We start from the raw sequence: 26596 nt of genomic DNA, 5'->3' as shown, positions 1-26596 counted from the left end.
AAAAATATAATATTTTCCTCCAAAATGCTGAACCACCCCGGCCCTTACATTTTCGGCACGAAAGTTGTGGGGAAACTAGCCTATTAAAAAAAAATAATATTTTCCTCCAAAATGCTGAACCACCCCGGCCCTTACAATTTCGGCACGAAAGTTGTGTTTATTCAAATTATCACAATATTTGCCCCTACGCCCCTTTCAAAGGGATATGGGGGTCAGGATCCATCTAATGGCATGTATGTACATTCATTGTGGGGAAACTAGCCTTATCAAAAAATATGTTTGTACATTCATTGTGGGGAAACTAGCCAAATTAAAAAAGAAAAATATTTTCCTTCAAAATGCTGAACCACCCCGGCCCTTACAATTTCGGCACGAAAGTTGTGATAATTCAAATTTTTACAATATTTGCCCCTTCGCCCCTTTCAAAGGGATATGGGGGTCAGGATCCATCTAATGGCATGTATGTACATTCATTGTGGGGAAACTAGCCTATTAAAAAAAAAAATTATTTTCCTCCAAAATGCTGAACCACCCCGGACCTTCTAATTTCGGCCCGAAAGTTGTGATAATTCAAATTTTTACAATATTTGCCCCTACGCCCCTTTCAAAGGGATATGGGGGTCAGGATCCATGTAATGGCATGTATGTACATTCATTGTGGGGAAACTAGCCTATTAAAAAAAAAAAATATTTTCCTCCAAAATGCTGAACCACCCCGGCCCTTACCATTTCGGCCTGAAATTGGTGTTTATTCAAATTATCACAATATTTGCCCCTACGCCCCTTTCAAAGGGATATGGGGGTCAGGATCCATCTAATGGCATGTATGTACATTCATTGTGGGGAAACTAGCCTAATCAAAAAATATAATTTTTTCCTTCAAAATGCTGAACCACTCCGGCCCTTACCATTTTGGCCTGAAATTGGTGTCTATTCAAATTATCACAATATTTGCCCCTATGCCCCTTTCAAAGGGATATGGGGGGTCAAGATCCATCTAATGGCATGTAGGTACATTCATTGTGGAGAAACTAGCCTATTAAAAAAAAAAAATTATTTTCCTCCAAAATCGTGAACCACCCCGGCCCTTACCATTTCGGCACGAAAGTTGTGATAATTCAAATTTTTACAATATTTGCCCCTACGCCCCTTTCAAAGGGATATGGGGGTCAGGATCCATCTAATGGCATGTATGGACATTCATTGTGGGGAAACTAACCTATTAAAAAAAATATATATTTTCCTCCAAAATGCTGAACCACCCCGGCCCTTCTAATTTCGGCCCGAAAGTTGTGATAATTCAAATTTTTACAATATTTGCCCCTACGCCCCTTCCAAAGGGATATGGGGGTCAGGATCCATCTAATGGCATGTTTGTACATTCATTGTGGGGAAACTAGCCTATTAAAAAAGAAAAATATTTTCCTTCAAAATGCTGAACCACCCCGGAACTTACAATTTCGGCACGAAAGTTGTGATAATTCAAATTTTTACAATATTTGCCCCTACGCCCCTTTCAAAGGGATATGGGGGTCAGGATCCATGTAATGGCATGTATGTACATTCATTGTGGGGAAACTAGCCTATTAAAAAAAAAAAAAAATTTCCTCCAAAATGCTGAACCACTCCGGCCCTTACAATTTCGGCACGAAAGTTGTGGGTAAACTAGCCTATTAAAAAAAAATAATATTTTCCTCCGAAATGCTGAACCACCCCGGCCCTTACAATTTCGGCACAAAAGTTGTGATAATTCAAATTTTTACAATATTTGCCCCTTCGCCCCTTTCAAAGGGATATGGGGGTCAGGATCCATCTAATGGCATGTATGTACATTCATTGTGGGGAAACTAGCCTATTAAAAAAGAAAATTATTTTCCTTCAAAATGCTGAACCACCCCGGCCCTTACAATTTCGGCACGAAAGTTGTGATAATTCAAATTTTTACAATATTTGCCCCTTCGCCCCTTTCAAAGGGATATGGGGGTCAGGATCCATGTAATGGCATGTATGTACATTCATTGTGGGGAAACTAGCCTATTAAAAAAAAAAAATATTTTCCTCCAAAATGCTGAACCACCCCGGCCCTTACAATTTCGGCACGAAAGTTGTGATAATTCAAATTTTTACAATATTTGCCCCTTCGCCCCTTTCAAAGGGATATGGGGGTCAGGATCCATCTAATGGCATGTATGTACATTCATTGTGGGGAAACTAGCCTATTCAAAAAATATAATATTTTCCTCCAAAATGCTGAACCACCCCGGCCCTTACATTTTCGGCACGAAAGTTGTGGGGAAACTAGCCTATTAAAAAAAAATAATATTTTCCTCCAAAATGCTGAACCACCCCGGCCCTTACAATTTCGGCACGAAAGTTGTGTTTATTCAAATTATCACAATATTTGCCCCTACGCCCCTTTCAAAGGGATATGGGGGTCAGGATCCATCTAATGGCATGTATGTACATTCATTGTGGGGAAACTAGCCTTATCAAAAAATATGTATGGACATTCATTGTGGGGAAACTAACCTATTAAAAACTAGATGGAATTTTGACTGCGCGCAGTCGAAAATGATGCCTCCGCCATAGAGCAATTTAAACAAGTTTGGAGTTTAAATCTCCAGTGGTTCTTGAGATATCATGATAACAATCTCAATGTATGGAATTTCATAAGTTGACCTCTGTGACCCTTGACCTTTGACCTACGTGCTCCAAAATCTAATCAGATTGTCTTCCTATGGTGATACACACTATCATTAAGTTTGAAGTTTAAATCTTCAGTGGTTCTTGAGATATTATGATATGGTGATACATACTATCATTAAGTTTGAAGTGAAAATTCTCCAGTGGTTCTTGAGATATCGCGATAACGATCTCAATGTATGGAATTTCATAAGTTGACCTCTGTGACCCTTGACCTTTGACCTACGTGCTCCAAAATCTTATCAGATTGTCTTCCTATGGTGATACACACTATCATTAAGTTTGAAGTTTAAATCTCCAGTGGTTCTTGAGATATTATGATAACAATCTCAATGTATGGAATTTCATAAGTTGACCTCTGTGACCCTTGACCTTTGACCTACGTGCTCCAAAATCTATTCAGATCGTCTTCCTATGGTGATACATACTATCCTTAAGTTTGAAGTTTTTACATCTCCAGTGGTTCTTGAGATATCATGATAACAATCTCAATGTATGAAATTTCATAAGTTGACCTCTATGACCCTTGACCTTTGACCTACGTGCTCCAAAATGTAATCAGATTGTTTTTCTATAGTGATACACACTATCACTAAGTTTGAAGTTTAAATCTCGAGTGGTTCTTGAGATATCATGATAACAATCTCAATGTATGGAATTTCATAAGTTGACCTCTGTGACCCTTGACCTTTGACATACGTGCTCCAAAATCTAATCAGATCGTTTTCCTATGGTGATACATATTATCCTTAAGTTTGAAGTTTAAATCTCAAATGGTTCTTGAGATATCGCGCTAACAAACTCAATACAAGGAATTTCATAAGTTGACCTCTGTGACCTGTGACCTTTGACCTACGTACTCCAAAATCTAATCAGATCGTCTTCCTATGGTGATAAATACTATTCCCGAGTCTTAAGTTTAAATCTTAAATGGTTCTTGAGATATTGTGATAACGGTCAAACGGGACGGACGTACGGACGTACAGACGTACGGACGTACGGACGGACAACCCGAAAACATGATGCCTCCGGCACCACCTTCGGTGGCGGAGGCATAAAAACAAACATGGATTTGTTATTATATGGCGTACGCATCCCTAATAAAATCACTCCCTTAATACAATATGCAATTTTAGAGCAAGCATCATGAGCATTCGACAGAGGCATATACAGGAGCTACCCAAGAACCCATCATCCTAACCGCAAAACAGGTTCGAGGCCAACTTCAAGTTAATCAATTTATGGTAATTTAGAGTAATGTAATAATGTGTTTATTCTGTCGGTCTCAATGGGGTGACAGAGGTATTACATAGTGACCATGTTCTGTATTACCTTTTTGGACAATGGTTCATGGCGGGAAGGCACTCTATCGACGTCATCATGTTCTTTCCCTTGGGTCCCTCTCTTGGTCTGTTTCTTTGCTTTCTTAGCCTCCTGTTCCTCTTCTGCATAGTAATACAGAGGGAGTTCCTCTTCTTCCGCCTCTTTGGAACTCTGGGATTTCCTTTTCTTTGGAGCATTGGCATTCTGCTGCAATCATCAACAATAAATCAAAGACTTTAGGCCACGTTTAAATGCAGACCAGGGCCATATCTTATAAAGACTGGCAATTGATCTGGATTGACTAGACGTCCTCCAACCAAATGCAGACTCAATCCTCTTTTTAATACAGTATTACAGTGGCCATTTCTTTTTATAAGTCACAACAGTCCCATGTCTTATCAACAGTGCTCAAGAGATTTTCTTTCCTTAGGAGCATTGGCATTACAGTATGTTGAAATCATCAACAGGAAAACACAAAGGCCAGGTTGACATCAAGAAATAGGCTGGTATCGAACCTTTTAGTCAAGATTCCTCTAGCTTCTGGTCATCCAAAAAGATGTATTGTTTCCTCTATGATATCTTGTACCACTGCAATTAATCAATCTTGTTTTTCCATCCGAGCTTACATCCACTGTAACTCATATTTAGATTAACTGGATAAGACACACACAAAATTAGCTCTGGTGTCTAGGCTTTTTAAGTGTTGAGACTTCTGTCTTTGTTCTGGTTACATTAATTACCTATGACCAAATATTTAATATTTCAAATAATCCTTCTACTTTTCCCTTTGGGTTAATAGAAGTAGCACCTGTTTCTATTGGGCAACGGCTTAATATTCATTACTAATTGACAAGACTGGCATGCAAAGTCCTACATTGGTTTACAAGTACCTTGACTTGGGGCTTGTGTCTGGGTTTCTTCACAGTGTCCAGGTTCTGTGTGAGCTTGGTTAGGCCGAAGACTTCCCGCCTTGACTTGGAGTAGGTGGACACCTTCTGTTTGGGTCTGTCGGCCAGCCAGCTACGTTCGCTGATGGCGTCTTCGATGAAGGATGCTGTGCAGCAGGAGCTCGTCTCCTCTCGGTACTCATAGATGTCTCTAGTTGGTTTCTGTGATGAATCAGTATGGTATTGAGGGGTCGGTGACACAAAGACGTAAATCTATTTTGGCCATTTTGAGAAAAAGTGGTTAATGTGTCACTAAGCACTTAGGCCTAAGTCTATGTTTCACTAGTCATTGACTTCAATAGGGTGTTGGGTGGAGTTAAGTCTGTGTTTCCTGGGAAGCCCACATTTTTCTGAACATTCTGATATCAAATACTCATTTGGGCAAAATATGGAGTTATGTCTTTGTGTCACTAAACCCTCGATTTAATCATCTTAGGCTCAGCTATGGCTGTTCTTTGGCAAGATTTTAATTGAAATTTCCCTCTCTCAACCGTGGTGTAGTAAGTGGGTAGGAAATTATTTCTTGTATACTTCAGCAATTCAGCACCTTGCGGTAGTTTGGCCTAAGCCTGGGTAATATCAGTACTTTTCATAGCACCTTCAGCATCCTCTGGGATGCCTCCATGTACATTTGTGCAATATAAATGTAGGCATTATAGTAGTTCTGAAAGAATATCACACACCCATATTAACCCCACTAAGGTCCCAAAGGATCATATGCATACTAATATTAAAATTGGCTTGTCTGCCCATGTGCAGATCATATCTACGAAGTGTTGCTTATTCACTGAATTGCACAACGTAGATGTACACCTACCTCACATGCTGTCTTCGTTGTAGATCTACCAGGTGTTTGAAGGTCAAGGTGATCATCAGAGCCACTATAGGAGCTATCAAAATAAAGAATGATGAAAAGGAAGCAAGTTGAAGTATAAGCCTTTCGGGACAATAATCCCACATTTTGTGGTTTGGCTCAATATCTTTTGATACAGAGCCCTAAAATGTATACCACATGAATGAGTAGAGAGAGCAAAATTTGTGCACACTGCATCCATTTTTCTTGTATCTGTGAACTATTGCATTTGATGCCAGGAATTTTTAAAAGAAAAATAAGCATTTAAATCCCTAAATTGGCCACACATCTAAATCATTATTTTCAATGAAATTTAGCAATTTCCTGAACTGCATAGAGATTGTTCTTAGAGACATTATATTTTAATAGAATAATGAAGCAATATAATAAAGAAAACATTATTGTTGCCAATTTGTAGACCATGTGACCAATTCATAGCCCATAAAATAAATCCTGTCCTGAAACAGTTAATGGAGATGCACTTCATCTCCTACACTCTTTTAGCTTTGATGAACCCATAATACTGAAAAAAGACGAGAAGCTTTGCAAGAATATTTGTGACTGGACATAATTCAAGAAAACATACTGTATTTCAACAAAATAACAGAAAATTCATGAAATAATCATTACTTATTTATTGCATATTTAAATGAGCGTTGGCTAAGCATTCCCTATCTTTACAAATACAATGGATGTAAACATTGACTTAACTTGCGAAGGTAAGAATAAGGTTTAAAGAAAGGCAAAGTTTCTCACTTTTCTGACTCTCTGTAATCAACTGTCTGTACATTTCTCCTTTTACGACCTGCGGCAATCCCTTTGCCAGATGATTTTAACAAGTCCTGGAAAAAATAAACAATATGTTTAATCAATAGATGTACTGTGAGTCTGTGGCCAATTTTACAATCACACAAACGTTCCATCTCTCTCTCTCTTATTATTTGTTGTACATATAGATGTATGCATAACTTTACCCCCCCCCCCCACCCCCCTCAGAAAAAAATGAATAATAATAATAACAATAATAAATAAACGAATTTTAGAAAATAATCAAAATTTATGACATAAATTATGCTTTTAAAAAAACTCATTTTGCGATGTATCAAATTTAATCAAAGATCCGTTTACTCCGATTGCTTGTAAGCTTCCTGTGAATTTCATTTGTGGATGGAATTTACTGGAAAAAAATTAGTTGGTGTTAGTCATCCAAGCCCAATGCAAGCTTCCAGGTCAAACAAAGCCAATATTCCACAAAAATTCAAAAATTCCAAGTACAAGTAACACGTACATGTATGTACTAAGTTCACATCTACTATAGATCTTTTGACTTTTCATGTAAAGAACATGCAGTAAATCTTCATATTTTATTAATATTTGTTTACAAGAAGTGTCTTAATACAAATGGTCCATCAGATATAAATATTAAAAGCATAATGAATGAAATACCAAGTACGTATATTATGTTTCAACCACACAATTACATAAGGCACATGTATACTTTGTTTTAAATGTTCGGCATGTACGTGTATGGGGAGTATTAAAAAACTGCTCTAAATGTATTAGGTCCCAATTTATCAAATGAAATTGTTTCTGTCATATCGTGCAATAAAAATATTAATAGCTACATACTATACATACATTGTATTTTTGCTAACTCCACATCTACTAAAGATAGTTATGAGGATTTTTTTTATTCTAACCCTGGTTCTGTCTACAAACAAACTTGCTACAAGAGTTTAAAGGGGTAAAATGCACTGAAGAACAGTCCATGTGTAAATACTTAAATATCATGTACTCATTCTCATTTTTGAGATCAAATTTGATTCCAAGCTTGAAACAGACGCATCAAGCGAAAGGAAAAACTTGCGCTATTAAGTTTAATGTACATCTTGATTTACATAGACAAAACGATCATAAATTTGATGATTAAAGATTAAGATCACAAACCTTGCACATGTTGCTGAAACTCGCCACTGATACAACGGTAGAGGTGTCGTCAGGAGAGGTGGTGGTTTCCGTTTCCATGATCTCTTCTGAATCCGACTCCTCAATCTGAGATCCAAAGTGTCTCCTGCTGTCCTTGGACACCTTCGCTGCTGACCTTTTCGTCTCGTCAAGTGCGGTGATCACTGTCTTGGGTTTGACCCATCCTGACCGTGCCTCTTCTAGGTCTACACTGTCCTTCATGCTTCTTCTGTTCTTGGCAGAATACATAGGGGTATCATCGATAGTGGTCTTTGGTTTCATGGTCTTGCTTTTCTGGGTGAAACTGTCCTTCTGCTGTTCAGATTTATCTCGCCTGGTCTTTTTTTTGGATGCTTGAATCTCTTCCAGGTCAGGTTCATAATCATACACGTCTCCATCATCTGATTGGTACAATCTGGGTTGATTGTCTTTTGATTGCCTTTCTTTGTGACCTGTCGAAGACTGAACCTTGGTCGTGGGAGCACGAGGAGTCTGATCCTCTGGGATGGAAGATACTGATGATTGCTTGGATCTTTTGCTTGTACCATCGGATGTGTGGGACACCTCCCTTTCTACAGATCTCTTTCCCTGTATCTTCTCTACTTCCTTATCTTGTTCAGTGTCACTCAGATCAACACTGCTGTGCTCCAAAGCCACAATCATCTTACTCCGTCTAGAGATACTGTCCTCTGCACGCCTCAGAACCTCATCATTCACTTCAAGCGCGTCCATACGTGAAACCATTCTTCTCTCTTTGACTCTATCCTCATCAGCTTTTCTTGGAGCACTCTCCTTCATGCCATCTGACCTGTTCGCTAAGATGCTCTCCATGTGTGCACTGACCATGTCGTCCACGCTTATCTCTCCTTCAGTAAGGCTCTCATCACCTTTTATAGATTCCCTACTAGCTCTTCTGGTGGTCTTTCTTGAAGACTTGTCCTCGGCTCCTTTAAGTACCTCTTTTCTTGAGGCATCAGCATGAGAATTTACTTTCTTCTTCAAAGGCTTTGAAGTTCCCTGTTCATCTCCTACTTCAGCATCCCGACTTTTTGACAGGGACTTCAAACTTCTATTTCTAGAATCTGAGAAGCTTCGCCTGTTACGATGATGAGAGTGTTCTTCGGCATCCTCTAGATCTTCCTTTTCTGCATGTGTTGCCTCTACATCTACCTCACCACCCCGAATCTTGTCCAACCTGTCAACGGTCTTATCTTCTCCATGGGTGGCATTCTTGAGGATATCCTTATTTCTCCTATGCTTAGGGAGGCTCTTCATGACAGACTTCACAAATGTAGAGATATTGGTGTCCTCATAAGCTTCAGTCACACGGGCTACATCTCTTGCGACCTCAACGTCAGGAAACTCCTCTTCCTGGTCTTGCATCCGACTAGCAAACTCTGCAAGCTCCTTTGTTTCTCTCTGAATGCGCTGAACATATGCATCATCACTGTCCAGTTTTCCTTTCATCTTTCTCCTGGAGGACTGACGAGGTTTCTCCGGTGCCATTAGATCATCATCTTCAGCCTCAGTAGTTTCCTGACGATGGTCCGACTCAGGTGACGTCTTCAGGCCCTTGGCGAATCGCTGGCTTTTACCTTGATCCCTGCTTTGACTCTTACTGTTCCCCTTGTTCTTGAATCCAAACGTGTGACTGTGGATCGCAAAATCATCCTGGCTGCTCTCTTCAACTCCCACATCTTGGCAAGCAGTCACAGGATGTCCACTTTTTCCCTTTTTGGCTCCAACTGCCTTTCCACCCTGCTTTTTCGCCGCTTTTGCACTACCTGCATCACCTCCACCACCCTTCGGAGGAGTCTTCCTCGAGACAACTGGTAAACTACTGACAGTAGAGGAATCTACAAAGTCATAGGGGTCTTTCTCGTCTTGATTCACGGAGGTAGAATCTGCTTTGGCAGTCTCCGGCTTGGTTCTACTCTTTATGACGATGGGCTCGGAGGCATCTTCTGACTGACTGGAAGTGTGAGGAGACTGAAAGCGTTTTCCTGTATTGCAAAAGGGAAAAATAAAAGCAAGAAAAGATTAGCATGCAATAAATGTTTATTAAACTATCAAGTATGTTTCATGATGTGCCAGAGCATGTTTTTAATGGAATTGTCAAATAAAAACCTCGATGTGCTTTCATAGAGAAACCTGTGTATCTGGTCAAGGCAGATGAAAAACATGTTCTTTCTAAAAAGCAGGTTGTCTTTATCTACAGGTTCCTTTCAAACACATTTCAGAGAAACAAGTTATTCAAAGGAAACAGACAATGGGGTCCTTGTCAACAGGAGGTCTTTCTATACAGGTAGTTGCTTTAATAGCAGGTTTCACTGTCTATGACACACAGATAGGGGAACGACAGACCCACAGCATACCCAACTACACAAAAGAGAAATGTGCACCCCTCCCCTCCCCTTTTTCAAATTTACTACCAAAAAGTCACTTGGAAAATGCGGTAACCTTTTTGTGTTGCTGTTGCTGTTGTTGTTGTATTGCTAGGTCATATTGTTAGATTACCCCCACCTCTCCCCTTACAAAAAATCTGGATCCCCCTTTGCTGCACATACCAAGTTTGGGCCCACTGCTGCCTTTACTCATTGTACTTTCCTCTGTGATGTCACTCAGCAAAGGACTTGGAAATCTGCCACTGACAAATAGAGATCATAAATATAATAGGCATACTGGAATCCGATGGCATATAATAACACTTCTTTATACATTTAACTTGTATATAATAGGGATTCAAGAACAGTGGACTTACATGTGATTTCAGCAATATTGAATCAATTTGTGATTGATCATTTTGATGATTCTAAAACCTTGAAACATATTTCTATTCTAATACACTACATAATCAACCTTTCATGCTAAATTCTTTAAACTTCTTTCACAAAACAATCACATGATCCTGGGCCCTGTCCTGTCTTATAAAGTGCAGCAGGTGATCTAGATTCTTATCTTATTCTTATTCAAAGTCTTATCTCTCGAGTACAGAGTTTCAGTTTATTTTAATTCACAATTGTTTGAGGTGCTCGCAAACTTAATTACAAGACAGGGCCCAGTACTAAACTCTATCTTACAGTTGTGTTCAAGGGGTTAATTTCAAGAAATACCTTCTTCTGAAGGAGTTTTTCTTTGGCTGAGAGTCTGGTATAATCTCCTCTTTGTCTTGAGAAGAGCCACATCTTTCTTCTGGAGCTGAGCTGGGGACACAGTACTCTGAAATAATCAAATAGTAAAAGTGGAGAGTGGCAAATGTAGATTGATGTCTTGCCAAAGGATATTAGTGCAGCGGCGAGACTTGAACTGCTAACCATGTGATCCACAGTCTGGTAACGTATCCACTAGACCATGGTATACATGTAGATATATTGACTGCTATGAGAGGCATGACCGTTTCTATAGGCTCAATGGGACGTTACATCCTGATATGACCGAGGCGCGGCATCTTTCTCATTAACTATTGACCGTTAGGCGGGCATGGCTCAAATCACGACTCCAATTTCGACCAATCAGATGACTGAATAGTACCAAAACTGAGTTCTTGGCCTTTTGTTCTTCTCCTATTGCCATCTGCAATACATATCAGAGGTACGGCTTAATGTAAAATGGTCAATTCATTCCTATCTCCCCTAAAATTACAGATCTTGGTGTAGCATTGATACTATGTTCAAATTGACCTCTCATGTAAACAATGTAGTCCGTAATTGTAATTATCATCTCCTCAATTTATGGAGTATTTCGTAGATTCATTGATTTCAAGACATGTCACCATGCTGTCCGAGCTCTAATTCTGTCTATAAACTGTTTTGTGTGCTATAGAAAGAAGGAAACTTGAAACTGTCCAGAATCGTGCCGCTAAATTAATCTTTGGCCTAGGGTCTAGAACTCATACCTCACCCTTACTTAAGGAGCAACCAACACATGTAGACTTATCATTTCCAAATCTAGACTTTCAACAGCTGAAAAACATTCTTGCAGTAGCTGCATCAAAGACTTGGAACAGCATCCCTCTTTCCATAAGGGAAATAACCTGTCTTGCCACCTTCAAAAGATCCTTCAAAACTTACCTATTTCCCCAGTGATCTACGTGATCTACTTCATGTGAGACTGTACATTTTTTGTCCTCTCTTCATATACATATATTTGTATTTGTAAGCACTATGGTACTTATTGTTTTTAGCGCTTCTAAATATTCAATATTATCATGACTACCGGTAGATTTATTCAACATACTAAAGAGAGGTATATAACACCTTCTTATGTCACTGCTGTTTCGAAAAAAATTTGTTAGGTGAATTATTTTGAGACATGCAAAAAAGATTTCAGGGTCATAAAACGCAAAGACCTAGAAAAAGAAGGAAGGTTGTCTTAATCTCTCTCAAATTACATTACAAGACCTTGAGAAGATATCAATTATGCCACCAAATAAAAGCCAAGTTTTAAATAGCAAGGTAGGAATTCATTAACAAGTATCAAATAATGCAATTACACACGCTCAGTGTATGAATTCTCTCTTAAAGGGATCCGGTAACTTTGTATTAGATCCTTTTTTTTTATCCTTGATTTAGCTCATGCTGCAATGATAATTATAAACTTTTAGGTCAGTCAAGAATCCCATGACTTTTACAAGCTGATCGCCTGTCTGATTATCAGGATTTTTATGATTGAAAATCTAAATCAAATTTTGTGTTTGCCAATTGGTTTTCATAACACTACAGTCTATTGTGGAAAACGAGTATGGTAAAAACCGTCCACTCACAGGTTTTTACTTTTTAGAGGCACTTTTTGATATTTTGAAGCGCAATTTTTTTAGGGCTTCAATATAACAACATATCACAGACACTGATAATACGTAGGGCCGTGCATTTTAGATTTAACATTGTTAAACGATCCCTTTAAACAGCAAAAGAGGAATTCATCATCGGGACGCTGAACATGGGGTTAGGTACCTCTCTTCATATACATGTATGTGTATTTGTAAGCACTATGGTACTTATTGTTTTTAGCGCTTCTAAATATTCAATATTATCATGACTACCGCTAGATTTATTCAACATACTAAAGAGAGGTATATAACACCTTCTTATGTCACTGCTGTTTGAAAAAATTTTGTTAGATGAATTATTTTGAGACATGCAAAAAAGATTTCAGGGTCATAAAACGCAAAGACCTAGAAAAAGAAGGAAGGTTGTCTTAATCTCTCTCAAATTACATTACAAGACCTTGAGAAGATATCAATTATGCCACCAAATAAAAGCCAAGTTTTAAATAGCAAGGTAGGAATTCATTAACGAGTATCAAATAATGCAATTACACACGCTCAGTGCATGAATTCTCTCTTAAAGAGATCCGGTAACTTTGTATTAGATCCTTTTTTTTTATCCTTGATTTAGCTCATGCTGCAATGATAATTATAAACTTTTAGGTCAGTCAAGAATCCCATGACTTTTACAAGCTGATCGCCTGTCTGATTATCAGGATTTTTATGATTGAAAATCTAAATCAAATTTTGTGTTTGCCAAATGGTTTTCATAACACTACAGTCTATTGTGGAAAACGAGTATGGTAAAAACCGTTCACTCATCACAGGTTTTTACTTTTTAGAGGCACTTTTTGATATTTTGAAGCGCAATTTTTTAAGGGCTTCAATATAACAACATATCACAGACACTGATAATACGTAGGGCCGTGCATCTTAGATTTAACATTGTTAAACGATCCCTTTAAACAGCAAAAGAGGAATTCATCATCGGGCCGCTGAACATGGGGTTAGGTACCCGCTTTCTCTATGAGATGCAAAAGTACAACTGCATAACTGGGTATCGGATAATGCTACTTAACATGCAACGAGTGTCTGCTATGTCTATTAAACATCAAAGAATGAATTTCAAACAGGTATCAGATTATGCAACTTAATATGTGAATGTGCTGATATGTAATTCTCTTACATGTAGACATCAAAGTTTGAATACGTTTTACTAAAAGTACGGGTATCATATCGTCGCTGTTTTCACAAAGTGACGGTAGTGAAAAAAAATTGCATTCACTTTGCGTGACGATATTCCTCACTACCTTCACTTCGTGAAAACAGGGACGATATTATGCCATTTATAAGTGAATGATATCTTATAATTGGATAATAAAGTATGATGAAAGACCGGGTAGTTGATTATGTTAATCAATATGCAATAAGTGCATGTGAATTTTCAAATAAGTTTTATCATGCATGGAATTCGGTTGGTTACTTTAAACTATCAGGTTCTTCTCAAACTTCCTTTTTTTTCTCAGCTATTACTGCTATTATTGTAGAAAAAAAGATGGCATACTGAAATGACTTTGTTATAGCAACCATCCCCTTTTCAATACATTAAGATTCTGATATACATGTACTACTATCAATAAGTAGTCAACAGTCATATCTTAAATTCTGAATTCTATGTTTAAATGGAAATCCAACCCTGATAGCAAACTACTCTAGAGGAAAGCAGAATAATCAGATATGTAGACTGGTGAATTTTGAACATAATCAGACAAAAAATGTAAGATTTATGATTTTTGTTGTTGTTGTAATTACTATAGGTATGGGCTTTTCAAATTGGCTACATAAAATTTTCAATTTGTCAAAAATGTTTGACTCAGGAGGATCTTTTCTCTTCAGAAGATATAAAATAATATGCTATCCGTTATATATTTTGAGAAGTGCCCCAGGGCAGAAAGCACTTAAAAGAAAAACCGAGAAATTGATGGTACCTGATGGGTACCTCTTTCAGGCAGATTTGTGCAACATGTAAGTAGAGAATTATGATTATGAATTTTACTATCTAAACAGGTAGAGGACCAATTAACAATAAGATGTGTTCCTGAATATGGAGAGTCTGCATTATGTGGATTATCCAGCATGAACAGCTCAAATTCAAAGAGGAAATCAAACAATTTTACATGTAAGTTTTGTAATGAAACGTTAAAAAGGCTGTTGAGAATTTTATGGATACCGGTAGCAAATATTCACTAAGTTTATTGTTAATTTGATACATATCTTTGTAAAACCCAAACAGCTATTAAACGCGACAGCTACATTTTTGTGAAGTGTCTAGAAACAGGGTTGTATAACACATGCTCCAGCGACAACTGCTCTGCAGTAATTTCCTGCATTACCCCCAAATTCCTGACTTCAACCCTGGACCTAACACTATACGTAATCCTGACCCTTACCTCACCCAATACTTTTGACATAAAGCCCAGAGAAGTTGCTGCTGGAACAAGTTTTGGGTCACTAGATACACAAACTACTCGTCCTAATAAATGAAAAATGCATATCTTGTATCTACCTGCATTTTCAGCTGCTAATGCCTTAGCAGCAGCCCTCTCGTCAATCTGTGGTAGGCAAGCTGTCAAATGCTCTTCCTCTTCAAGTGGGTCAGGGTTATACATCGAGTCACCAGAGGTCATCTTATCTTCTGTAAGGTCAATGACCCCACGAGTAGGCTTCCCCTTCACCGTCGCTTTTGGCACAATAAAGTCCTGCGACAGGTTGTCCTCTATCATGAGCGGTCCGGTGATGTCATTTCTGCCCTTCTTGGAAGCACCCTTTGGCTTCATCTGAGTACTTTCTACTTCCTTGTCAGACTTGTAGCGCTGATCTTCTGTAACCTGGAGATCTTCTTTCTCCTCTTTCTTCTTCCCTTTCTTGGTGCGCGCTCCTTTCCCTTTTGAAGTTGTAACCGCATGTTCTTCTGTCTCTCTGACTGTGTCAGATGCTTTATCACTCCCTCTTTTGGCTTTCGTCCCCTTCCCTCCCGTCTTGCTTCCGCTATTCATGTCCTCACTCTCAGAACTGTCCATCAGTAAGGATGTCTCTGAGTAGAGCTTGAACCTCTTCCCACGCCTGGATTTACTTTCAGGTTGCAATGGCTGAGACAAGCCACTAGCCTTGTCCGCACCATGTGCCTGGCTAGCTCTGGAGCTACGTGTTGTCCTCTTCGATCCCTCACTTGGTGGATTGGTGGCTGCTTTGCGACCCTTCTTTCTACCTTTAAACTGGTGACTCTCTAGACTTGCTTCACTGTCAAGGCTCTGGGACTGGGTATCTGGAATGTCGGTGATGTCTTGAGCTGCTACGGCAACTGCCTCACAGGAATCTTCTCTACTGCTTCTCTTGGACTGAGCTTGAGCTGTCTTCCCATCTTTTTTTGAAGCCTTTCCTAGATCCTTATTTTGTAACCCTTTCTTCTCTTTGGATGATTTTGCAGCAGAGCTGATCTTTGACTGATCCTCCAAGTCTCTATCTCCTTCTCCGGTCGTGACACCACTCTTACCTCTTCTCATCTTCTTCTGCACGGCACCTTCTTGTAGTATCCCAAGGGAAACGGCTCCGGCACCTTCCTGAGAGTCAGGCACAGGTCTTGGGGATTCCCCTTCTCCCTCACGCTGAACCACTGGTGAGTTGCAGATGACGATGTTCCTTGTAACAGAAACCTTGGCAGGAGTTGTTGATAAGGGCCTAGGGTGCTCTACATTGCAGTCTGTGCCAGAGGTGCTGGGTTTGTCGGCGACTGTTACCTGAAGGGGAGTCTTCACCTTCTTAGTGCTGCCATGGTGGCCTGTTGGTGTCCTATGCTGCGCAAAACCTGTACATGATGAAAACAAGAGTTTTAAGAGTGAGCTGTGGTTGGATTCAATGACCTTGCCTTACTATCAGTGCCAAACTTTTTATTTGTTATCCTTATTAAGAGTAGCGCTTGGATCTGACCTCTAACCTTCATAACAGAGCTGAGCTTAATATTTTTGATACACAATTCTTTTGCAATACTTTACTCTTCTCTTTTGAGCCTCGGTCACAAATGCCATTACGAACTGCTACGAACGCCGTACGAATGATTTTCAGACAATGGAAATTCAGGAAGACAATGGAAAAACGGAGATTCGTACAAAATTATCGTTCATACGAACCTTTGTGACCGTAGCATAAGTTAAAAATAAATAATCTAACAAGTAACAAGCACAAGGGTTTATTGCTTGTGACTTTGAAATTTCCTTTAAGTCAAATAGCAATCCAATTTACAAAAATAAGACTTTTCTTGGAGTAAAATAGCAATCCAATTTACAACAAAAAAAATTTCTTGGAGTAAACAAAACCATGCATTTCGATTTCTTATGGAAATATGAAAGAAGGTGGTTACCAAGAAAGTTTGTTCTTAAATGTTTGCATGTTCAATACTCTTCTATTTTTAATTAATCTACAGTGTTTCGTTCTTTCCAGTCTATTAAATTCAATAAATTAATATTTATCCATTTTGAAAAGTTCATATGAAATACTCTCAGTAACATAAACAAGCATGTGGAGGCCTTTAAACTATTTTTGTTTTCTATCCTCTAAAAGTTCGAGCTAGTCATCCATCGTTCAAAATGTTCAATGAGAGGCCAAGTACGACTTCTTGGTAACAATAAAATAATAATAATGCCCTGTCTATTTTTACTCACCCCTCATTTCCCAATTTGTCTTGTTCATTTTAGATTTGTGACAAACAACAATAGATTATTAAGTATCAGATAAATATATTAGATTTAGTAGATTTCAATAACTCTAAAAATATATTTAATGGTTCTAATCTATAGTTGAACCATGATCAGATATTGTGCTGGTAGATTCAGTATCAATGATTTGTATATGGACAGAGCATTTGACATAAAAGGGTCATATGAAGATCAACCTACAGTGCATGGGCGAATTTTTCTGAAGGGGGAGAGAGAGTGGAGAGGGGAGGCGAGGCGAGAGAGGAGAGGAGGGTTAGGGATGGGGGAATGTAAAGAGGTGGGGTGGGATGGAAAGGAAAGAGGAGGGGGAGGTGGGAAGGAGGAAGGGGAGGAAGGGGAAGAGGAGGAGGGGGAAGAGGAGGAGGAGAAAGAGGGGGAGGAGGAGGGGGAGAAGGAGGGAGAGGAAGAGGAAGAGGGAAGGAAGAAGAGGAGGGGGAAGAGGAGGGGGAAGAGGAGGTGAAAGAGGGTGGAGGGGAGGAGAAGGGGAAGAGGAGGGAGAGGAGAAGGGGAAGAGGAGGGGAAGAGGAAGGAAAAGAGGGTGGATGAGGGGAGGAGGATGAGGGGGGGAGGAGGAGAAGGAGGGGGAGGGAGAGGAGGGGGAGGCGAAGGGGAGGAGGGGGAGGCGGAGGGGGAGGAGATGGGGGAGGAGGAGGAGGGGGAGGAGATGGGGGAGGAGATGGGGGAGGAGGGGGAGGAGGAGGAGAAGGGGAAGGCGGAGGAGGGGAGAAGGGGGAGGAGGAGTGGGTGTCATCTGTTCATAATAAGCCTACCTTGCTTTGTTGCTTTGCTCTGAGGTGTCTTGTCTACCGACGGCACCCCGGAAGATGAAGAATGGAGGGATGTCCGGGTAGGTGTTATCATGGCAACCAGAGGTATTGATATCTTCCGTCTGACCGGAGTGGCCTTAGCCTCATTGGCATGTGAATCCTGAACAATAAATATTCATGTTTTAATTATCTAGCAAGCAAAGATTATTCAGATATTTTTTCATGTTTGGGGGAGAATGTCAATATGACATGGTCCTAACACTCCTATTAGATCCAAACAGCAATCACATCCTCTATTCACATTTAATCATTCAGATATCATACTATCTGTTTGGAGGCAGAAGAATGTTAACTCTTATACTTTTACACGGAGTAAACGCCCTTCTGGCTCTGCACAGACAATACATTCCCCCTTCTTATCCAAGACTTTACTGTAGTGAAAATATCTAGACTCATGTTTTGCCTTTTAAACACATTGGAAAATATTTCACACAAATTATTGTGCTGGGCAGGGATACCTTGCTTTTGCTAAAAATTAAAGGATAGTGCATTTAATCATTTTATTCATTAATCCAAGAAGATACCCCTGGGTCCTTCTCAGCGGAAATGTACATGGCAAACGCCCAAGGGGAAGACCAGCTAAGAGATGGACAAACTGTATCAAGTCGGACTGCAACAACAGACAACTTGACTCCCTAAGCTAACAGGCGTGGCATGCCGTGGTGAAACAGAAGCCATCAAACATCCCAGTGATGGTATGGACGGCTTAAGTCAAAGTAAGTCAAGTCATTATTTTTCTATTTCACTTCTTACCCCAGATGGTCTTGCAGCCTTCCCTGGTTGCGCTTCATGATTGGCTCCACCGTCTACGTAGCCATCGTTGAAGGACTGTGGCATGTTACTCAGCCCCCAGCTAGTGTTTCTAGCTCGGTTCACCAACACATTGATTTTACTCACAGAGCTCCTACGAGATGATGATGGTGTCTGTGGAAGAGAAACAACATGCAGTAAAGCTAAAACCTTGAAAAAGTAAATAAAGATTTACAATTGGAAGAGAAGAACAATCTACATCACTGACTCCAGCATCAACATAGTCATTGTTCAAGGACTGGGGCATATCACTCCGCCCCAAGCTAGTATTTTTTCTAGCATGGGTCACCAACACATTGATCTATACTCACTGAGCTCCTACGAGACGATGATGGTGTCTGTGAAAAAGAGACAGTGTCAATCAAAACCAAACCTTACAAAGATTTAGGATACGGTTGGTAAGATGTATAATTTAAAGAGGTCTTCACAGTTTAAGCTATCGACTCCTTATGTCTCATTGAGCTCTTACAAGATGATTATGATGGTGAAGTTTGTAAAGATAAATTACAGTCATATCTAATGTGTTGCACAAGTTGACCCTTTATGAGCAAAAGGGCAAATATCCCCTATTTTCATTCTTCATCATCATCATCATCATTTATCAAAGTCAGCATTTTCTCTTTTTAAACAAGGGGTTACTGACATTTGCACCATAATGACACTCAATCCCTCCACTTTTTCTTATCTCAAGCATCCTTCTCATTTAAATAGACCAACCTCAGTGCTTTCTTTCTTCACCATAACTTTCCATGATGACTTTGGTCTTCCTTTCCTTCCAGATCCCATGCTCTTTTCACAGGTTCATCATCTTCCCTTCTCAACACATGACCCATCCATCTCAATCCATTTCTCTTAAAACCACTTCCATCAGTTTCTTCCAGACCCAACCTTTCCATAAAGCTCACTTGTGTTCTTTCTATCGGACCATATACTATCGCTGTTCTAAACAAACTCATATCTAATGCATTGCACAAGTTAACCCTCTAGGTGCAAAGGGGCGATTATCATCATATCATTCATCAATCATTCAAAAACTTAAAACTTATCTATTCAGGGGGGTGTTTCACAAAGATCCTAAGTTGAACTTAACTCTAAGTTGGACTTTAAAATTATGGAGAACCATTTGTAGCCTTAAAAAAATATATATTCAAAAGAGAAAATTCTAATATTTTAAGACGTTTAATCAAGAACATAAAATCTTCTTGATAATAGAAAATATAAATGATTTTGATCAACATTTTATGCCTTTTAAAATAGCTTCTACAAAATACTTTCATAGATGCTAAAGCCTTTCCATAATTGTTAAGTCCAACTTCGCGTTAAGTTCGAATTTAGGATCTTTGTGAAACACCCCCCAGACTGTGTTAACAAAATTGTTACATAGCTAATCACGACTGCAAATGAGTAATTTAGAAGAGATATTGTGTCGTACAAAGCGATTCTTCTGTTAAAGATAAACTTGAGTTCTGGTAATGCGATTGCATTGTGAAAGAAAAGGTGTGGAATGGATCAGAAAAGTTGATCATATAGCATGTAAGTAATGGTGTGTAATGCAAGATTCTGGAGTCATCAAAATCATCATAAATTTGGCAGAGTCTTGGTAAAGTAACAATCACTTACACAGAAAGATGTATATGGGACAAAACACATGGTGTCGGGGCTAGTACTACCCTGATTTCCTTATCTTTCTATGCTCATTACTCAGCCAGTATACATTTTCTTCCAAAATTGTTTGGCACATGACATTTATTTGTAATCTTGAACATTCAGTGTAAGTTTCGTTAGATTCTGTGAGAATTCATTTTCTTTTTTTACCAGAACTCAAGTTTATCTTTAACCTGTGCCTATTGTTCTGTGGCAATCAAGCGATTATCCAAATCGGCATGCACTGATAACAAATGAAAAGTTACAGAATAAAAGGAACAACTGCCAGGAATTGATCGCTACAGCATATGCCTGTCCATAACCTCAAAATCAGATTACATTTGAAAGTACGTAGCACATCACATCTACCAGCATCAATACTGCCAAAGTGTTCGTAACCTGTAGATTAAAACATTCATATCCATCAAATCTAATGGACTGTAACTAAATTTAAAGGAAAAAAAACAGGTTGTTCGTATTTAAGGTTAGAGTGGGTTCATAAAGGCAAGAGCATTATAGCTAGTACTTTACTAAAAAGCAAACATGACATGATCTTGAACTTCACAGAGGATAGAACAAAATAAACAAGTACCGGGTAAACTTTTATTTAAAATATAGAAGAAATTAATGGGATTTTCGATTGTCACGTTGACATAGTGAACTGCGACATGACAACATCATTCCAAAGTTCTGCGCTTGCGCCACGATGTCTACCATGTTCACTACCTTTTCAGGAAAAGCCAAAACATAAATGTAAGCTAGAACCACCTGTAAGCATCAAAACAGGGTCACTTCTTTTTTAGGAGTGCTTTGTTTCCTGCAGAAATGCACTGGAACGGTTGAAAAAGAAGTAATTTTTCATTAAATGATCCTAATAAAGAACCATAAGATCCTTAGGAACGTCCTTGAAGGCTATCCCCAAACATAAAACTAATTAATTGTTAATTCATAGAATTTGGCAGATATCAAAAAGCAGTACAAAGATCATTAAGTTTTATTTTCTGTCTACAGGTAGTATCCCCAGGTCACAAAAAAGAGCATTTAATTACCTCGACTGGAGCAGCATTTTTCTCCAGTCCGATGGAGGTAGCCAGGGCGTCTGCCAGGTCTGTCCTGGGCTTGAATACGATCGTAGCCGTTCTGCTGTCCTTGCCACAGGAAGCGAGGATTGATGAAGGAGGCTCCGTTAGGTTGATGACAAGGTTCATGTGACCTTTCTCATCTTCTGCATGCAAAGCATTGTCAAAGACATCAGGTTAAGTTTTACTGCAGGACAAAAGCATGCATATAAAGCATTTGGTCTGCAGAAAGCAAAGAGAGCATGACAAGTTAATGCCCTTTTGACTCTCAGCAGACTTTGTTCAAACTGAAACCACATGAATCCCGCAAATTGTTTATTTTTCTTTCCTTTCATTCTTATTCTTTCCATTGAATGTTTATCTTGTTTTGTTTTCATTTTCTTCTGAACATGTATAATTAAGAGTACCATTATTTTTCCGTCTTGTACTGTCTTGTGTATTGAGGCAGCAGCCTTGGCTTGAATTCCTTACATGCTTTCTCTTGCTATCTTCAATAAATAAAGTTTGGGATTTTAATAAAATTGTCCAGTTTTTACCAGATCTATAGGCAGTTTAAACTGCTTTAAATGGTCAACAGGTCCATTTCACAGACGCTAATGTATTCGGTGAGAGCATGAACTACATCAATTCTGTAGAAAAGTGTATGAGTTAACACATTTTGGATCTCAACAGACTATAGAGCTTTACATCAACATATTCTTCATCCTGGAGAAAAAGCGCATAAATTAGGCAATCATTCACAGCCCCCAGGGACTTACCATTTACGAGGTACTCCTTGACTTTATCTTTGGAGAAGGTCACCGTTTCCCACAAACCACCCTCCTACAGAGAAAACAGATGATTTTCAAATATACAAAAACCACAGAATGCTGCGGAGGATCAATCAAATTATGTCACATAACTGAAGGTGAAGGTAATAGTAGTGATAAGGATGATGATATTGACGATGAGAAAGAATAAAACAATGACAATGATAACAACATCAACAACAACAAAAATACTTATTACAAAGCAGGAATCTATAATACGCAACATAACCACTCTGATGATGCTCAATGTAATGACAAATATACTTTGAAAAGGCTTACAATAATGCAGGTGTCATTTGTAAGACGCACCTTTTGACCCCCGGGGATGGTGCGTCATGGTTACGTCATGTTCCCCAAAATCGCGACGCACAGTACCGTCATGGCCGCAAAATGTCCGTCACAATACTGACCCATATGTGCGTCATAGTAAGTCACTTTACCACGTTGCGTCATTTGGTGTGTCAATGGGACCGTCACTTTCTCCAAGCAGAAGTGTTTCTCAAATGTGCGTCATTGGCTAGTCATTTTCATGAAATGGTGTGTCATATGTTTGACTCAAATGTGCGTCGATGGAATGTAATGGTGTGTCACTTTCTGTGACGGAAGGTGCGTCATGGTATCAAAATGTACGACTCACATCGGTACAATGACGCACCATTCCCGGGGGTCAAGAGGTGCGTCTTACAAATGACAAGTGCATAAAACAGAACAAAACGTATTTAGGATTAAATTTGTCTTTAGATGTGGTTTTAGTTTTCTACTAAAGCCATCTACATCTACATGTACATCACATGCTAATAATTATAGAACATTATAGCACCATATACCTCTTAGAATAATGTCTAAATGCATTTTTTGGTGAAAGGTTAAAAAAGAAATGAATGAAGCAAGGAGAGCTGCAAGACATTATCAGTGAGTACATGGAGAAAGCTATCTTAAAATGTAGAACGACTTTTCATTCTGGCTTTGATTGTGATTCTAGAAAGATTTCTTGCTATTTTATGTAATTAGACATTCTTAAAAGAAAAATTGTTGGAATCACAGCGTTTCGTTTATCCATACCTCTTCTGATCCTGTGTCTTCATCAGCTACATACATGGTGATAGACTGACTGACTGCATTGAAGTCTACCCAGAACTCACTCAGTTTATCTTCATTGGGGTTCCTTAACTATCATACAATACAAAATAAAGGTATCAAATTTACTTCCCTAATCTTAAATAATACCACTCTACTCAACCAGTTGAATAGACTTTTTCATCATTGCTTAATAAATGGCTTTGCCACTTACAACTATTTAAAGTACCTGCATATAATAAACTTCACCAACCAAACTGTCAAAAGCAACTGTCATGAATAAAAAACTAATCAATTGCACAATCAAATTATAATCAACTGTTAACCATTGTAATGGGTTGTGCGATTGATCTTATCAAATTACACCAACTGTCAATTCACATGTAATGTAATTCCATTTTCTCCAAAATCGCCTGTTTGTCTGGTCTATAAGATACAAGTCCCTTCTCCCGTTGCATAAAACAAACTTACCATTGATGGTAACTTTGCTATCGATAATAACTACCATACAACATTCAACAGCCAATCAAGTCAATGTTTCCATGGAAGTTAACATCACTGCTAAGTGTTATGTAACAGGGCCCTGGGGGTGTTTTACAAAGATTCTAAGTCGAACTTAACTCAAAGTTGGACTTTAAAATTATGGAGAGCCATTTGTAGCCTTAAAATACTATATATTCAAAGCAAAAATTTGAGTATTTTAGACTTCTTATTTAAATTCCACATCAAGAATATGAAATCTCCTTGATAATAGAAAATATAATGATTTGAATCTACATTTTATGCCTTTTATAATAACTTTTATAGAACTATTTTCATAGATGCCGCTAACGGCTTTCCATAATTTTTAAGTCCAACTTAGGGATAAGTTCAATCTTTGTGCAACACCCCCCTGTACTGTAATTTTTTCCCTGGGGAAAGTTAAGAGCAAAGTTTACTCACCTCATAATCTCCCAAGAATGCTTTCTTACATGAGTAAGAATAAACACTGTAAAATGAGAAGATGAAGGAAGGAAAAATAATTTATACAGAAGGACAAAAATATTTAAGATTCATACAAGCGTGTAAAGTGTCATATAATTTAAAGAAAAATATATGCATTGCTTTATAATTCCCTCTGCCCCCCCCCCCCCCCCCCTCTATAACATAAATTATTCTTAATCATACAGATCTGGGTCGTGTAGGTTTGATCAATAAACGATGAGCCATAGACTTTTAAAGCTCAATATTAACCTTACAATCAATCAAAAGACTTCATAATACACGCCCCTGCTCAGTACAATAAAACTGCTCTTTATGAAAGCTTTAGAATGCATTACTCAACACAAATTATATGGTTAAGGGTTCCATACATTGAGATGATTCAATTTCACTATAAATTGAGATAAAAATAAAATACAATGAAACCTAATATATCGTCCTTGTTTTCACGAAGTGACGGTAGTGAGGAAAATCGTCACGCAAAGTGAATGCAATTTGTTTTCACTCCCGTCACTTCGTGAAAACAGCGACGATATGTTTAATTTTCGTAACATTAATATATTTATTTACAATAAATGATTTGTAATCTCACCTTCTACCTAGGCAACTTTTATTCAAGAGGTTCAGAAATATGCGGCAGTCCTATAAAACAATAAAAACAAAATATTGTCACAAGCAGTTCAAATACAGAAATCAAGGGATCTTTAGCTCGATATGATAAACTAAGGGTTGATCATTTGGTGCGTTTAACATCCGTTTTCTGGCCTAAAATCAGCGTTTTCAAACATGTTTCAGGCAAATTTACATGTTGATAAACGCAAGCCTGTTTTCAAACGTCTTTAGATATGGGTATATTGAAACGCTGAAAAAAGTGTGTTTTGAATGTGAGAACGAGTCAGAATCACGTTTCTGAGAGATGATAAACGCAAAGCTGTTTTGAAACACACATACATATCAGACCTTCCCAGTCTAATTCCGGTTCAGAGAAATAGCGTGCACTATGTGCTGTGGCCTAGTTGACGCAAAGCAGTTGCGCAGAGACAAGGCCTTTATTTTGAATTGTGACGAGTTGATAAACGCGACATCCCACAAATCACGTTCGTATAGCGGGACTCGATATGTATGTATAGAAACGCCGTTTCTTAGTTGCAAAAGATGATAATCGCACCCATGGATACATCATGGCTTCATAGAACTGATGTCTTGCGAACACAGAATCAGATGCACTTTTTTTATATGCTCAATGGAAGGAGCTACATTAAGTTTGCACAGATACAAATCAAAGATATGATGAAACATATCAACCTATTGATAATAATGAATCTTACTGAATCAAACTGCTGGTCATCGATGGCTAAAAAGGCTTCACCGATGGTCCCTGAAGGAAACCATGCAGGAGACCTTCTCTTCCGTTCACTTTTGGTCACCATCCTTGCTAAGGATTCCGTGACTGCAATCTGCATCTCAAAGTCACCCGCTACTGGTAGAAATTCAGCTAGACGCTGCCTATATACAGTGAGATGTAAACATAGAAGAGTTGTCGAAAAAGGCAAAGAATTATATGTTGTGGTCGAGTGGATATGTCACCGGACTGGATCACAAGATCCCCGGTTCAGGTCTCGCCGCGGCACTAATGTCCTTTGGCAAGACATTGATCTACATTTTCCACTCTCCACCCAGGTGTTAAATGGGTACCCGGTAGGATGCGAAAGTTAATGTGGTTGGATTAGCAAGTGGCGCTTGTAAAATGGCGACTGGCTGGAATGCTCCCCAGGTAGTGGAAAAATGTGCATACATTGTGTTGCGGGTAAGCCTGAAACCGATGACCGGGGTAATAATATGTGCTGCGCCTAGAAACAAAGTATTAGGCGCATTACAAAAGAAGTTGCTTATACTTTAAATTGACTTACCTGGTTTACTGTTTGGTAATATCCAAAACTACAGTATTACAGTGACAGATTTAAGAATACACAGTCCAGACGCATATATGCTGTTAGGTTTTGGCAAGTTCTTTTGGAACATTCAACATTGTCAATGCCAT

General features: G+C 38.8%; 2 protein-coding genes across 2 annotated transcripts; both read right to left on the bottom strand.

Annotated features, from left to right (window-relative positions):
• Positions 1-3934: 3934 nt before the first annotated feature.
• LOC115920172 lies at positions 3935-19075 on the bottom strand. The gene is made up of 10 exons (XM_030975235.1): positions 18909-19075; positions 18099-18255; positions 15123-16421; positions 10905-11010; positions 10359-10438; positions 7774-9794; positions 6583-6668; positions 5791-5863; positions 4917-5135; positions 3935-4233 (listed from the first exon to the last, which is right to left on the bottom strand). The coding sequence occupies exons 1-10, from the start codon at positions 18990-18992 to the stop codon at positions 4009-4011; spliced, it is 4350 nt and encodes a 1449-aa protein (XP_030831095.1). The 5' UTR covers positions 18993-19075; the 3' UTR covers positions 3935-4008.
• Positions 19049-26596, bottom strand: LOC115920184 (synaptonemal complex protein 2-like). Its single transcript, XM_030975316.1, has 8 exons — positions 26583-26596; positions 25884-26061; positions 25148-25197; positions 24517-24562; positions 23560-23667; positions 22447-22510; positions 21659-21834; positions 19049-19108 (listed from the first exon to the last, which is right to left on the bottom strand). Exons 1-8 carry the CDS (start codon positions 26594-26596, stop codon positions 19049-19051), a joined length of 696 nt encoding a protein of 231 aa, XP_030831176.1.

The sequence above is a fragment of the Strongylocentrotus purpuratus genome, unplaced genomic scaffold (assembly GCF_000002235.5).
Source record: "Strongylocentrotus purpuratus isolate Spur 01 unplaced genomic scaffold, Spur_5.0 spur5_contig_786, whole genome shotgun sequence".
In the NCBI taxonomy this organism is placed as follows: Eukaryota; Metazoa; Echinodermata; class Echinoidea; order Camarodonta; family Strongylocentrotidae; genus Strongylocentrotus; species Strongylocentrotus purpuratus.
This window is presented reverse-complemented; position numbering and strand designations above follow the sequence as displayed.

Coding starts and splice junctions, on each gene's coding strand:
- LOC115920184 (XM_030975316.1), bottom strand. Junction 24,563..25,147: donor AAAAGTTGCCTAGGTAGAAG/GTGAGATTACAA, acceptor CTCATTTTACAG/TGTTTATTCTTACTCATGTA. Junction 22,511..23,559: donor AAGACACAGGATCAGAAGAG/GTATGGATAAAC, acceptor TTTTCTCTGTAG/GAGGGTGGTTTGTGGGAAAC.
- LOC115920172 (XM_030975235.1), bottom strand. CDS start 18,992: ATGCCACAGTCCTTCAACGATGGCTACGTAGACGGTGGAGCCAATCAT. Junction 5,136..5,790: donor CAACGAAGACAGCATGTGAG/GTAGGTGTACAT, acceptor GATTCATCACAG/AAACCAACTAGAGACATCTA. Junction 4,234..4,916: donor GACACAAGCCCCAAGTCAAG/GTACTTGTAAAC, acceptor TGATGATTGCAG/CAGAATGCCAATGCTCCAAA.